This window comes from Podarcis muralis, chromosome 6, assembly GCF_964188315.1.
Source record: "Podarcis muralis chromosome 6, rPodMur119.hap1.1, whole genome shotgun sequence".
NCBI classification, from domain to species: domain Eukaryota; kingdom Metazoa; phylum Chordata; class Lepidosauria; order Squamata; family Lacertidae; genus Podarcis; species Podarcis muralis.
Genome location: NC_135660.1, coordinates 68,711,395 through 68,727,027, shown reverse-complemented (window position 1 = coordinate 68,727,027; position 15,633 = coordinate 68,711,395). Strand labels below are relative to the sequence as shown.

The following is a 15,633-nucleotide window of genomic DNA, read 5'->3' as shown; positions in this document are numbered from 1 at the left end:
TTGAGAGGCAGAGTCAACGGAGAGCCAAACTGCTGTTTGAAAACGAGACATGCTGTGATCACGGCGCAGCCTAGAAGCTTCACTGGTGCGGTTCCAAGTGCCCATAACAACCGAGGGCTGCATCTCACTTTACACTTTGAAATCCAGTGTGACGGACATCCAAGGGCAAAAATACCCAGGCCTCTTATCAGGCACAGCCCTGAGACAATTTGGAGAAGAACTGAAAGAATACCTCACCTCACTATTTGCAGGGCAGCCATTCCACATAAATGTTTCTTTGCAGAGCCCTAGTATGTGCTGTTGCTCTTCAATTTGTTGCATATTCTGTCCCTGATGTCCCATTGCCTCCCATCAGTAGCAGACAGCTTGTTGGGGCAACAGCACTCGCCTAGTCCCATTGCTACATGTTCCCTCCCCTGTAGGGTCCTTGACCAGACAAGAACTTTACCCAACAGAGGCCTGGAAAGTTTGGTTTAGGGGAAAATGGGAGGTGCCTCCTGGTTTTTCCTCTTTCTATGTCTTTCTCCAAAGAGTCTGTCTCATAATAGTCAGAGTGTCCTGTGTCTGCACCCCCATATTGGTACGTGAGCTGTTAATGGCCTTTCCTGGTTGTACAGTGCTGGTCCAATACATTTTGCCACCTGAAGCAGAGTTCCCCAGAACGATAGTCTTGCTGCTCCACTCAGAGTCAGACATTCATGTCTTTATTTCCCCCTAGGGCCAGCTCGCCCATGAGGCAACTTGAAGCAGCCGCCTCAGGCAGCAGAAACCCAAGAGACAGTGCTCCCTCTGCCCCACAGCAGAAGGTGCTGGCAAGATCTGGGAAGATCTTGCAAGATTTCAGTGAATTCTCGCTGGGAACTGCTGTCATTTTGCAGCAGCCGCCGTGAAACCCAGGTAAGGGTTCAGGGCCACATCTGAAGGCAGCCCTGTTTAGGGAAGTTTTTAATATTTAATGCTGTATTGTTTTTAACACTCAATTGGGTGCCACCCAGAGTGGCTGGGGAAACTCAGCCAGATGGGCGGGGTATAAATTATTATTATTATTATTATTATTATTATTATTATTATTATTATACGTTTCCCTTTTGCCTCGGCTGGCAAATTGGGACATGCCACCTGATTTCCCACCACCCTCATCCTGGGCCCTGCTCAAAGCAGGCTGCCTCAACCTGCTGCCATACTAGGACTGACCTGGCATGCTCAATAGACAAAAGTGGAAGTTGCATGCCTTTGGTGTCCAGAAACCTATTTTCTTCATATAAAATGCAACACGGCACGAGCCCCTGAGAAGCCAAGGCGTTAACTCTCTCTGCAGGTGCTGTCCGTGTGAAGCCTCGGCAAACAGGCCCGTCACTGTTCAGGCCCTGGAAGTGGGCCTAGAAATGCAGGCAGCTGAGGGGACAGCTGCAACTTGCGAAGTCTTGGCCTGGCGTTAATGGGAAAGCAAGGAGAAAGAAAAATCCTCTGTGGCTTTGTTGGCTCAGGGCCTGCCAACGGCCGCCGCAGAGTGACAGTGAGCAATGTGCCCACACTGCAGCAGGAAGAGGCCTTTGGCGTTCTGCAGCGGCGACTCAACGCTTCGTTCCCATTTCGAGTTGGCATCGCTCCCTTTTTCCTTGTGGCTTTATGTGAGAGCAGAAAACCGAATCCTCGCCAGCAAGCCAGGACTGCTTATCTGGCAGAGCAAGGACAGCCTTTGTCGCCTCTTATTCTCTCGCAATCATTAGGACTGCCAGGAGCATTGGAGCTTTGCAGTGTGGATCGCAGAGATCTGCACAGTACTTGCTTCCAAATGCTACCATCGAGGGAGAGCAGATTCTCCACCAGGTGAACATTTTGCAACATAGGAATGCAGAACCTGTGGCCCAGCAGTTTAGTGGGCGCCACCACCCACCTGCACGGCCAGTTGCTGAGGATGAAGGAAGTTGTAGCCCACCCAAATCTGGAAACCTGTTGGTTCCCCCAACCCTCCTGCAAGATGTGCTCTGGGGTGTGTTGGGGGAGATGCTTTGAAAAGCACTCCAGGCTGATGGGAAGTGTCAAGGCTCAACAACTTTTGGGCTGTCCTGGTTTTTACTTTTTGAAACATGGCAACTGTAGTTTAGGCGCTTACTTGAGGCTGGCTCGGGCCTGCAATGGACACGGCCTAAAGTTTTGGGTGTGGCATGAGAGCCACATTTGGTCTGTGGACCAGACCCTCGCCATCTCTGCTCTAGGAGTTCCACATTTACCCATATGACTGCATACGCCCATTGAGCTGTTCTGCCCCTCCAAAGCAGTTCTGAGGCCGCCTCCCAGCTCAAATCACAGAAATGCCTTTCCTAAGCTAGCAGACGGCAAGAAGTGGGGATTCATCTTGGAAGTGCCACAGCCAGGTGAAGCCCAACAGGTGGGCATTTTTGCTAGCAGACGTCAGCACCCTTCCGTCTTCTCAAACTCTTCCCCAATCCCAATCCCCTCCCCAGTGCCATTACAAACCACAACGGAGTGATGTTTATAAATTTTTATTTTCTTTTTTTAAAAAATAAGGTTGTATTTCATTTCTTGGAATGGTGTACGTGTGTACTTGTTTCCTTAGGTTAAGTAAGTTAAGTTATTAGGCAGAGTACCGACAATGTGAAACAGTTTCCCAGGGAGCCGCCGGGAAAGCAATACAGGAGTGTCACAGCTGGGAGGGAGGGGAGAGGGCGCCCTAGGAACAGAAGGAGCCTGGGGGGCAAGGTCTCGCCCAAGTTGAGCTCTTTAAAGTCCCAGAACTATTTCGGTGGAAGGAAGTGTTTAAACTTTCCCATTGGAACCAACTGGACAGCTTTTGCCAACATGGCACCCTCCGAATGTCCTGGACTCCCATCAGGCCCACGCAGGGTCTGATGGGAACTGTAGTCCAAAGTGGATATCCGGAGGGCACGAGACTAGCAAAGGCCGCAATAGGATTTCAACTTGGGCAGGCTTGCCCCCGCTGGTGTTCCAGCGCCCACCATATGCACACACATACGTTCTAACACTTTTTTTGTTGTTTCATTTTTAATCGTCTAGAATTACCGAGATACACTTGCAGCACTGAAATATACAAACTGAAATCAAAGCACTTGAACACGATGTTTAACGCTATAAAGTTCAGAAGTTATTATTGCACATAAGACTTAAATATGTTATCAGGCTATAGGCGAGTTTGTTTCTCGATTCTGGTTTGTTAAGCGTAAAATGCTGTTGGTTTTTTTCCCCTTTCCAAAAAAAAAAAAAATCAACTCATTTTAACACTTTAAAAACACACATTCTTTCCATCAACACTGAGCTGAGATTCAATACAGAGAAGAGAGAAAGGTTTAATAGAGTGGACTAGACAGAGCTACTTTCATTTGTTCGGTGTGGGGAGACTTGCGATAAATGTGTAGAAATGATCTATTTGAGATTTGGACACTAAAGGGAAGAAGAGGGGTGTGTTTGTGTACAGGGCAAATTTCAAAAGCAGCACACCTGTGAGCCTAACTCCCCCAGTAACTAACACAATTGTCTTGATACAACATGAAGGGAATCCCTTATGTAGAAGCAGACACACTACAGCCAATGTGGATGAGTGTTTTGATCCAAATCTCAGGGCTCATCTGGAACTAAATGGACTCGCAGGTTTCAGTTGTTGGTGCAGACTGGGATGCACACCTCTGGCTGTTGCGCAGAACGTGTGCTGTATATGGAAGTCACTTCCAACTGAGCTCACTTCTGAAGCGTGCTTAAGAGAACTGCAACCTTTGGCTGCCATCTTCAAGTCACATGCTCTACACGACGTTTGTGCATGAAAGCATCAGAACAGGAACACATCCCAATGGCCATTGACCAACTTTTGAGGAGGTGGTTCAAGAACTGCAGCCTACGCTCCACATTTTAAAATGAATTGAAGTCACTTCTGAATAGAAGAACCTTTGGATGAAATGGATAGCTGCAGTCTCGGGAGTTTAATGCATTGCAAAGATTTCCTTCCCTTGGATGTTAATTCTTTTCAGCTGTACTCTGGAGAAGAAGAATGGTCCATTTCCTTCCCCTCCAGCATCCAGAATCAATGAAGATCAAGGGAAAATAATATTTGCACACATGAAAACCAAGAGTTCTTCCAGATATATTCATTTGTCCTCTGATCATCGGCCGGTAAGGGGTTCCAATGGAAGGCAATTTCTTGCCCACCTGAGCTCTCCCAGGGAGGATCAGGGGAGCTTGATCCTCAAAGCTCAAAAGAGTAGAAAGAGGACTTCACCAGCTCAAAACAGCAAGGACCAGGCCCGTAGGGCTGTTTCATACATTACATAAAGGCAAATCTGGGTTTGCTACTGAGGGCACACTCGCCAGGTAGTTGCTGCCAATCACAGTTCCTTGACAAGAGTACTCAGATGACACACAGATTCAAAACATGCTATGAACGCCATACTACAGTCGCTCGTGTCAGCGTACACCTAAAAATGTGATCATCTTAGGGGCAAACCTAAAAATGTATGGAGACAAGCAACCAAGAAGAGGGGCACCTGCTATTAGGGAGACCCCTTTGGCCAATTAGTTGAAGCAACCAAAACATCACATACTTACGCTCCAAAGCAGGCTTGCTCTTTCTTATTTGCACAGGGCTCAAGTAAATGCATGAAAAAATAAATAAAATGGCGGCAATGCAGCCTGGTATTTTCAGAAATCCGAATCTGGTTGATACTAACGGTATGATAAGAGGCTTCCTCGCTTGTCTCTTCTCCCTCTCTGCCAGCACAGAGATGGCAAAACAGGTGAAGTTGTCACAACTGCCTGATACACACAGCTCCAGCGCTGGCTGCTTGATATGGTGATGATATCCTAGCTGCTTCCCTCGGGGAAGAGACTCTTTCTTTTTCATTTCTTTTAAGTCGTCTCTGGTGTTGAATTCCCAGGCTGCCTAAGACAGTTCCTGCTCTTATTGAAAACAAACAGCATTGATGGGGCGAACGTGGTGTGGAAAGCAAAGCTGTGAAGAGGAAGAACTTGTGTGTGCGAGAGACAGAGAGAGGGCGTGCATGCACCAAGTGTTGTTTCCTTATTTACAACATTCAGACTAGCTTGCAGGTTTGGAAGAAAAGAGTGAGATTTTGAAAAACTGGGATGATCTAACCAACCCCAGTGAAATCTAAGCAAAGTCAAGGGTTGCCAACTCCTTTCCCCAGCAGGACCCTGCCCTGAGATTCAAGCCTGCTCCAAAAGTAAGCCTCTTATCTTGAAAGACCTACCATGTAATCCCAGATATGTGAAAGAGGCCTATTTCAGATTACCCAGTAGGAAGGGGCATTGCACATGCTCAGAAGTTATTTGGACTAATCCACATACTCTTAAAAGTTTAACCCTAGCAAAAAGGTTCGGGGAGCTGAGATTCGATTAACTAACTCGACACAAAGTCTTGCTCTCATGTCTTTGAACAGCTGCATGACAGGGGAAGCGCTACAGATAAATTAATCCCCACACTGCCAGTCATGAAGTCACAGTGATTGGGAAGTTTGCTCCTGCAGTATTTCTCTGCTCTCTGTTAGGAAAGTAGTTGGCAACCCAAAGGAGAAACAGGAAGTCTTTAATTCTGCACCCAAGTCCACTTGACAAGGTGAACCCTACAGGGACGGCAAGAGTTTCTCCTACGGACGTCATTTGGGATGACGTATCTTCTGCTTCTGCTACCCTAGAAGTCAGAGAATGTGTCACGAGGTAATACAAATCAGCTAAAAATGCATTAAAACAAATGGGGTGTAAAATTAAGGCTGGAAGCAGAGAATAGGCAAAAGACATTATGTGTTCACCATAAGAAGAAAAAATGCTCTCCAATTACTTTTTAACTCCCCTTAAGAAAATGGAGAGGTTTCTCTCCCATTGGCGAATAAGTACGTCTTTTGTCCCATGGGGAAGTTTTTCTTTCAAAACTGGGCAGAGCTAGACAACCTGGAGAGAGAAAATAGTTCTTAAAAAGAAAGTTGAAAGTGGCATGGTTGACTTATCGTTTTCCATGGCACTGACACTCATTCCTTTGTCTTCAGTCGATGCAATACATTTTTGAGAAGTTGTTTTTTGAGCAGTTCTTGACAGCCAAAACCTACAAAAACCTGCGATCAGACACAACGCCGGGAATGAGGATCAATCACGGGCCACCATTTGTCTGCCATTCTACTTTCAACCCTCTGGAAACAAAACAAAACCCTATCATCCGTCTCCAAGGCTGTCGTCAAAGGTGTCAAGGAGGACAAGCAATCATCAACTATAAGCCTTGTTATCAACACAGCAAACACACACACAAAATTGTCCGCCCCCCTCCCCCAGTTCTACAGTATTCAATAGTGTCTGGTGTGGAGGGGCAACATCATTGCTGCTTCCCTGGATGGGGGAAACCAGGTTGGCAGGGAGAGGCGGGGGCTGTGCAAGGAATACAGGCAGAGCCAACACCGCTCCCCCTGGCATGTCTGCACAGATATGGTCCTGCTGCCACCACTGTGCCATCCATTAAAACACCCCATCCTGGTCACTCCTGTGTCCAAATAGATGGGCAATTCTTCCCCTTCGCATTCATTTTGGGATGCTGCCCTGCCTAGTCAAGTTAGCAACAATTTGCTTCCCGGATTCGAAAGATGTATTTACATGTTATTTAAACATGCACAACTGGGAAATTCAGTCCCAGACACACAGGCAGAAGGGGGGAGGAGGCAACAACAGTGGAGGAGCCCTCAAAGAGGGGCTTTCCAGAAACCAAAGCTTGAGTAAGTCACTGATGCTGAGGTTGCAGGTTCAATCCCTATATAGGACAGATGCATATTCTTGCATTGCAGGGGGTTGGGCCACATGATCCTCAACTCTACAATTCTGTGACTCTGTGTATTAACAAGATGCAAATGGATCTCTTTGCAGCAGAAAGGGAAGGGGGGAGGGTACAAAAATGCAAAGTCTAAGGAGGAAGAAGAGGAATTTCCCAAAGGACATGGACTGCGAAGGCCACTCCCTCCTGGCAGTGACAAGTTCCAAGTCTCGCTCGGTCATAATCTATTATTCTCTCTGCAGAAAAGTAGAAGAAATAGTGGAATAAAGGAGGGGTGTGAAGCGTGCGGGTGTGTATATAGACAGAGACAAATAGAGAGGGAAAAGCCTAGGCAAGAAGGAAGGTTAAGAGAGGTCGACACAGCAAGGCTTGTTTATTATCACAGCTGGGCTACACAAGTGTTCTCTGTTATGGTGCCACCGCAAGCATGTGGCCGGGCTCACTGGGAGGTTTAGCTCACGTTAAAAAAAATAAAAATCCCACAGTTATTCATATTTTTGTGTGTGTATTTGAAGGATATGGAGCCGCACAGAAAGCCTAGATGGCTCTACCGGAAGCGCAGTTTTTGCGTAAGCTCTGGAATGCTCAATGTAATAAGCCAAGCTGGCCCTCCCTCATTCTCCAAGCACGCACGCACACAAACACCCGCCATCTGCTCACACTGCGTGAGGGCACCCGTGGCCGCAACACCCATGCACTCGCAACACACTCACACACAGAATCTCACACCTGCAGGAACCCAGGCCCACAAAGCAGTGGGTGCGTCCAAATGCAGCAGCAGTGGGACGCCTGTCTCTTTCAAAGGAGGATTTAAAGTTTGCCATGGTGCACCCTACCCAGGCGAAAAGCCTACAGTTCCCCTGACCTGGAAAAGAATGTAGAAAAGAGCATCTTTACCTAGAAACAAAGCAGCCAATAGCAACGCCACACTGCAACCCAAATCATTCGGAAGCAGACCTCCTGGGATGGCTGTTTTGCTGTTGACGGATGATGGGTCCCCCTTTCTCGTCATGGGAACTTTGTTCCTAGCTCGGGATGCCTTTTTGCCGTCGATCACCCTAGCCTGCCCCACAAATTTGCATTCCACAATCAATAATGTTATTTCTCCTTTAAAAATAAATAAATCAGTGTTTCTCAGCCAATTGTGTGCCCAAATGCCTCTGTCACTCTGCCAGGGCACCGAGAGGCCATATGGAAGCCCATTATTCTACAGTGACCAGAGATAAAGTTGAGACAGGTTTGCAATGGGACCCTCGAAATTGGCGGGCACAGCCCTGTGATCACCTGTTGGTTCTTAAATCAATACGAGGATGCCAAGCCGCCTGTGGGGAATATTCCAGGGAGGTAGGATTTTGCAGGACCCTCTCGGTGTCTGAGAAGTCCGTGATATGCTAGCCAAGTTTGCAACCAGCGCTGTGCTACCTGTCCCAGCCTGATATGGATCTAACATGTGGTCAAAGGAAGAGAAAGGGGCTGCTCTTCATCCCTGACCTGTCAGCCGAAGTCCAGGTGATCACACCTCTTCCATTGCAACGAAGACCCAGGAATGCTTGGCAGAGCTCCTGGGCGCTTGCAGAGCATGTGCTTGAAAGCAATCTGGTGCACCAGGGTGTACATACCTAACAATGTGTAAATTATTGGAAGCTATTGCTAGGAACCATACCACGAGAGATGATGGGGCAGGTAAACATATTTGGGGGTCTGGCTACGAGCGGAAATGTGTGATGAGACAATTTAAACGTTAAATTAAATTACATTTTTTAAATATATTTATATATATAAAAAGACCACCCGAACCTACAGTGCAGAATACTTTGCCCCCTTTCCCATTTTGCTTTGATACAGCTTTGATCTCTGCTAAGCTGGGGGGTGGGAAACAAGATAATCCCCACGGCCATGTAAGGAGAATGGACTCACCCAGGCAGGTGCATACACACACTCACACACGCACACACAACATGTTCTGCCATAGTTAGTTACATTCAACTGTGTTTCCTGATCATCTTGTTAAGCTGTTCCTCTCCTTCGGGTTTCGACGGCCGTCTCCCAGCCCTGCAGCCAGCATCCTGACCAAACTGTGCCCTCGGCGGCTTCTACCAGATGTAGCCTCCGTCGTCGGCCTCTCCCGCCTCCCCTTCCTCCTCCTCGGCCTCCTCGCCGGCTTCCTCAGTCTCTTTCTCTTCCTCGTCTTCCCACCCGACGCCACTCCCAAAGTCCCCAGAGAATCCAACGATATCATCTGCAACGACAAGAACAACAACAGCAGAAGCAGCAGCGTTAGTAAGGAAACGGCGGTGCGGCACTTTGGTAACCGTGGATGGTGAACCCTCCCCCTCAGAAGGCATTCATTCACTTCTTCCATGGCGAGGAAGCCTGTCCGCTCAACTCTACAAGTGGGGCCGACAGGAGCGAGCCAGCAGGAAATCACACTGAGCAAGTTGGAGTTAACTCTTTGTTAGCAAAACAAAAAACAAAAAAACCCACAACAACAACAACAACCCAGGAGTGTCAGGCCTTGTGAGCACAGCAACTCGTCTCTGGCAAGTCTTGCCCCCCTTCCCCCACCCAGAAGCACTTGCTGAGACTGGGTTCCTACCTCCTCACTGCTGCCTAAGTCCATTGTTTGTGAAGTTAACTCTTTATTCGAAGAAACCAAAACAGCGCAGGCCTAGAGATCACAACAACTCTTCCTAGTAGGTCTTGCCCCAGTGAAGCAGTTGCGAGGTTCCCACCTTCCCACTGCTCTGTAAGGCTCCTCCCTCAATTCCTTCCCCGGCAGCCGAAGGCTCTGTTGTCTTGTCTCCCATTCCTCTGCCCTCTTCATTTCTCTGCATGTTCTGGGAGACCAGGGGGAGGGGAGCTGGTCTCCGCAGGAGGGGGAGACACTTGTGCCTCTTCACTAGCCAGTCTCCTCTCTGCCTCTTGGCCTCCCTCCTCTCCTGCTTCAGCTTCAGGACTCCTCTCTGCCACAGACTCTCCCTGCTCACTCAGTCCTGTTACCTCTTCAGCTTCCGACGCCTCCTCTTCCCAGTCTTCTCCCTCTGACCACTCATTGTGGTCCCACCACCATTCCCTGGGCTCTGAGCTTTCTTGTGGGTTCCACAGCTGGTTCTTTCCACCGTCCCTCTGCATCCAACCAGTCCACGACAGGGGCCACGTTGGAGGCCCCCCTTGTTGTGTGCAACGTGTACGTTTTGTGCTCCAACCCGCCAACAGTTCTTCCCACCTTTCCTCTCCATTCTCCTTACCACAATCTGGATTCCCATGCATCCGCGTCCCTGTTAGTTCCATGCCAAGGTGGTCCACGCACCAACACTCCCCACTGCTTGGGTCACACTGCATCTTCCGATAGTACCCATCTTCATCGCAGCTGGGGATGAAGATCCCTGGGAAAGCAAAGTCAGCAACAGGGCGTCAGTAGAGTTGGGATACAATGGTTGCAGCAGCAGGACTCACTGCTTGGGAAATGATTTTTAGGATTGCTGTGTTTTGAAGAACAAAAAAGAGGGACATATTTGCCGACTTCTGCTTTTAACTATGGATCGCTATGGCAAAAAAGAGGACGTGTCCTGGAAAAAGAGGACAAATGGCAACCCTAGCAGCCCACAGCATCTTGTGCAACTGGGAATTTAAATGAAGATCATACACTTTGAATAAGAAAGGAGCTTAGACTGTAAGGAATAACTGGCCAGAGTACGGACTTTATATTTAATTGTGCTTAGAACCACCTTAAAAAATTAGCTTCTTCAATACACAGTTAAACAAAAAATGATCTGACCTCAGAGGTGCTTTCCGCATAAACATATGCAATGGAAAACGACAAGGGAAAATCTTCACACATCGATTATTTCCCTGACAAGAATTATGGTGTGCAAAAACCACTGACAAAAATCATAACATGTAGTAAGTGGATTGCCATACATGCACACAGCCAGGGCAATGCACCGCTACAAACACCCCTGGCCTGGCCTGCGACAATGAGCTGTTGCACAATTATCACTGAAATCTGCCCAGATTGAGCACAAATGGCTCCAGCCATAAGGCTGCTTTGGGCATGGCCACCCACATGTATGAGCTGGACCAGGCATCCCCAATCTCGGCCCTCCAGCTGTTTTGGGACTACAACTCCCATCACCCCTAGCTAACAAGACCAGTGGTCAGGGATGATGAGAACTGTAGTCCCAAAACAGCCAGAGGGCTGAGTTTGGGGGTGCCTGAGCTGGACCTTAGGGAGGAGCCGTTAGATCTGCCTAAATCTTCATTTCCATGACACCATCATCTAAAACAGGTATGGATCCTCTGGCCCTCAGCTGTGGGGCAAGCAGAGATGGGGCTTGGGTGAAAGAAACTAGCACTGCTGGGTGACGTGCCTTCCAAGCATTGACTATCAGCACCGAGACATCCACAAGATCCCTTTCCCCTTCCCTCACCCATCCCCAAATAGCTCCCCATTTCCACAACTCACCAGGTTTCTTTTTGGCTGCTTCCTGGATCTGTATCCTCTCCAGCTCCACAAGGCAAGGAGGCTCTGAAACACCCAAAGCAAAACACACGTCCATTCCAGGATTGCCAAAAACCAGCTCAAAACAATCTCAGTGGAGCCATGCGCTTGTCAATAAATGAGCTGCTCTCTTCCAGTAATCTCTGATACGAGGGTAAAAGAACTGGCCTGCCTTGCATGTGCAAAGCACTTTAAGCCCTTAAGAAAAAACCACTTACATAAATACCAGGTGTTTCATTTACTAACAGCACTGGTCTACCTTGCAGGTTTGCTGCAAGGATTACTGAAGTATATATGCAAAGGGCTCTGAGTTCATAAGAAAAAGCACTACATAAACGCTAAGCAAATATTCTCCCTCCTAAAAACTATTGGCAGCTTCTGGCCAGAAAATATAAGAGAGACCAGCTTCACTGCAAGTCTGGGAAAAAGCATGCTGCTAGAGACTATCAAGGTGGGGTGATGTTTTGGGGCTTCCGTTGGGGTCCAGAATTAATCTTGAAGGTGCCTTATTTACAGGAATGTTTCTGCACTTTATTAGTAGACCTTACTAATGTTCAATTTTTGGTATATTTCTTACTGAGATGCCGAGATGTTTTGGTTAACTTATTGTTAAATTCTGTTGCCACTTAGCCAGTTTTGCCACCACAAGCAAAATTCATGACGGAAAGGTGGCATGCAAATAAAGGACGATGATCTTTAATCTAAGTGGGGCTGTAACGAGTGCCTCTTTAAACAGCTTGAACTTAGTACTAAAGGTAAAGGGTAAAGGGACCCCTGACCATTAGGTCCAGTCGTGACTGATTCTGGGGTTGCGGCGCTCATCTCGCTTTATTGGCCGAGGGAGCCGGAGTACAGCTTCCGGGTCATGTGGCCAGCATGACTAAGCCGCTTCTGGCGAACCAGAGCAGCGCACAGAAACGCCGTTTACCTTCCCGCTGGAGGGGTACCTATTTATCTACTTGCACTTTGACATGCTTTTGAACTGCTAGGTTGGCAGGAGCAAGGACCGAGCAACGGGAGCTCACCCCATCGCGGGGATTCGAACCACCGACCTTCTGATCAGCAAGTCCTAGGCTCTGTGGTTTAACCCACAGCACCACCCGCATCCCTGAACTTAGTACTATGCTATGGTAAAACACATCAGCCAAGAAGAGGCCTTTTGCTTAGTGCCATCAGTGAAAGATAGGGAGAAGCCCATTTGTCAGCATGTGTGTATCTCTTACAACAGTTGGCACTATATAAAGAACGGTGGGATATGACTGACTGGAAGGAGTCAACACAAAAGACTCTTAGGAGAAACCTTGCAGCAACGCACTTTCTCGCCAGAAGCAGAAGCACCACTCTGCGGTGGAGACACGGCCATCCTTGTAGGTGTCGCAGGAGTTGAAGAAAGGCCGGATGCAGATCTCGTACTTGTCCAGGTTGATGGCTGCCAGCTCCGTCTGGTCCAGGAAAAGGTCGCCGTTAGTGTCCAGCTTGGAAAACATCCAGCCAATCGAGTCTTTGCAACTGGCCACAAGGCTCTTGTCCAGCACTGCAAGCGGATGAGGTTTGAAAAAACAACAACAGAAGAGAGTGAGAAAGAAGAGTAAGGGGGAGCAAAGGTGCCTCTGCGCATATAGTTCTAACGAGGGCCGCTTGCGCCCACAAGTGCGGGATTTGGGTGCAGGATTCATCATCCTGAGGACCTCAGCTTCCATTGTTCCCTCTAAGAGTGAACTCAGGTGGTTTGGAGCCGAAATGGGGCTTCTGAGAGACGAGACGGGGGAAGCAGCGTGTGAAGGTGAACCTCAAGGTAAGATGAAGTATAAAACTTAAAAAATACACCCCTAGGAGGCAAAACCACCCCAAAGACAACCCAATGGACACTGAGCATGCTCAGCAGCTGTGGAATGTTGAGTGTCAGCTGGTAAACAAAACAACCCGAAGTGTGTCTGTGTGTTGCAATGGAGTATCCTAAGGATAACATGTCTGTCTGCAACTCTGAACAGGAGCACTTGCACTGAGAGGTAGATCACTTGCAGTGATTTGTTGCAGGTTCTACTCGTTATTTTAAAGAAACCAAGCAAGCTGCTAGACCTTATGGCTACAAAGACAGTGGTGATTAAAAACCTGTAGGCGATGCTTAGGAGCTACACAAACGAGAAGCCGAGCAGAACACCCTGTGGCTGAGAGGCAGGTGCTCCTGGAGTGCCTTGCCGCTCCTCAGAGAAGCTGCATGCATTATGCAAACAGGCTCGATCTGCATAATTTATACCGCTCACAGAGTTCCGTCTTCCTAGTTGCGGAATTTTTACTTATTTAAAAGCTCGTGCGTCGACACAAGCCTGTGCATACGCAGGGCCTCTCCTGGAAAGGCTGTCTGTCGATGCTGCTGTACTCCAGGATTCAAACGTCAGGCCTGCAAGCCTGAAATTCTGCACCGGAACCCCAAAATACCGCCATTGCAGTTCTGCACAGTTAAGTGTATATGGAGCAGAGGTGAACAACTGCAGGCCCACTGGAAAACCTGGTCCTCTACAAGGTACCAGCTGCTACCCCTCTCTTTCCTGAAGCCAAGCTAGAGGCAGAAGATGCAAGGAGGACATGTAACGCAGGGCAGCAGAAGACAGTGGCAGCCCGCCTGAAAGGGTCATGGCTGCGGCGTCGGCCTGCCACGCTCGGCTCACTTCTCAAAGTGGCCCTCTAGGAAAAGCAGCTGCTGTTGAAGGAGACGGGAGCCTTGCCATTTCCCCGCACGGCCTGCTTCACTTCCTATCTCCTACGTAGTTTGTGATGCTGCTGCCAGGCTGGTTCCAGATGGACTTCCTCGCTGCTGGAGGTGAGCCACGGCGGCTCACTGCTCTGCTTACGAAAGCCGAGGGACGGGAGCGGCAGAGCCAAGGGGGGCACAAGGGCATCGCCCTCCCAGCGCGGCAAGACTTCATCCGATGCATCAGGCCCGCCTGTGGGGAGAAGCATGCGGCTTGGCGGTTTCTGTTCACTGACATTTAAACTAATGATCTTCCTCCTGACCGGTCGCACTTCACGTTCTGCGTGTGCTCTGGGACCAATCTGCCAACTCTGCTCAGGGGCTGGGGACTTGTTTAAAACAAACAAGTGCGCAAAAACCTTTACCTTGCTGTGCTCACACAGCAACTGGCAGAGTGTGGGTGGCCCACACAGAAAGCTCTGCTCTGTGGAAGCAGCCAGGAGATGAGCAGGGCTTGCTTGGTTTAATGTACAAAATGTGCATTTGCTGATGACAAACCAGTCCATCTTTCTGTGCTAAGCACATTTCTCCTTTTATCACACTAACTACAAAAGGAATAATAATAATAATAAGTAGAGAATTCCACAGACTCCAGCTTGTCGTTAGAGCGTTAATTTATCAGATCAGCTCTGAGAACAAAGTATTGTGTTTCAGCTAATGAAAATGTGGCAAATTGGCACATGTATTTAACGCACCGAATCTGATTGGATGAACATGATGGTGACTCAAGAACTGTTTAGTGCAGAGATGGGGAAGCTGTGGCCCTACAGAGTTTATTGGACTACATTGCCCATCATTCCCAGCCAGCTTGGTCGGCAGCTGGGGTCGATGACGGGATTCGTAGTCCAGAAGCATCTGGAGAGCTGCAGATTCCCCGTTCCTGATCTCATGGTATATAAACTAATAGAGTCACACATAAAGACCAGTTTAGTGCCGAAATACGACAAGCTGCTGGCACCCAACAAGTAACTGCTCAGCCAAAGCAAAAACAATTTAGTTTCACAAGGAGAAATAAGAGCTGACACAACAGGAGGAATAAAGATTGACGGAACCAGGCACATCTGCTGCACCAGCTCCGGTGAAATAAATGAGCCTGTGGCTCTCGCAAAGTCCTATTCATTGCAACAAGGCTGTCCCTCTTTAATGGGAGTTGTTGGAGGGCTGATTGTGGTCACCTTCCCTCGTTCAGTGCAGGATACAGAGCTTTCTCAGACTGATCCTGAAAACATGGCGGAATTTTCCCACTGGTGTGTCTGAACTGCAGAAGTTACAGCTGAATGTGTTCCTGCGTCTTTCACACTTGAATGAAACAACCTTCTTCCTGGTATAACTTAGAGGAAATAGAGGGGTGGTGATGGGGTGACCAGTGGCCCTCCAAATGTTGTTGGATTATAACTCCCTTCCATCCTTGTCCATTGGCCATGCTGGCTCTGGATGATGGGAGAGTACAGGTTTCCCAACCCCTGGGTTAAGCCAAAGTATGCATTCAGAAATATCCTATTGTGCATAAGTATCCCCAGGACTGTGCCACTTCGCAGATTGTGAATCACACGTTTCAGCATTATCCCCTATCAAAAG

At 48.4% G+C, this 15,633-nt stretch overlaps 1 protein-coding gene across 1 annotated transcript in view; it reads right to left on the bottom strand.

Moving 5' to 3' along the window:
• Positions 1-2,491: 2,491 nt before the first annotated feature.
• LOC114597245 (testican-2) overlaps positions 2,492-15,633 on the bottom strand; it is a 28,853-nt gene continuing 15,711 nt past the window's right edge. The window contains exons 6-9 of the mRNA XM_028729582.2: positions 12,619-12,837; positions 11,268-11,330; positions 10,051-10,188; positions 2,492-9,041 (exon numbers count right to left, since the gene is read on the bottom strand). Of these exons, the coding sequence (XP_028585415.2) occupies positions 8,896-9,041; positions 10,051-10,188; positions 11,268-11,330; positions 12,619-12,837 (566 nt within the window). The 3' untranslated portion in view covers positions 2,492-8,895. The remainder of the gene's footprint in view (positions 9,042-10,050; positions 10,189-11,267; positions 11,331-12,618; positions 12,838-15,633) is intronic.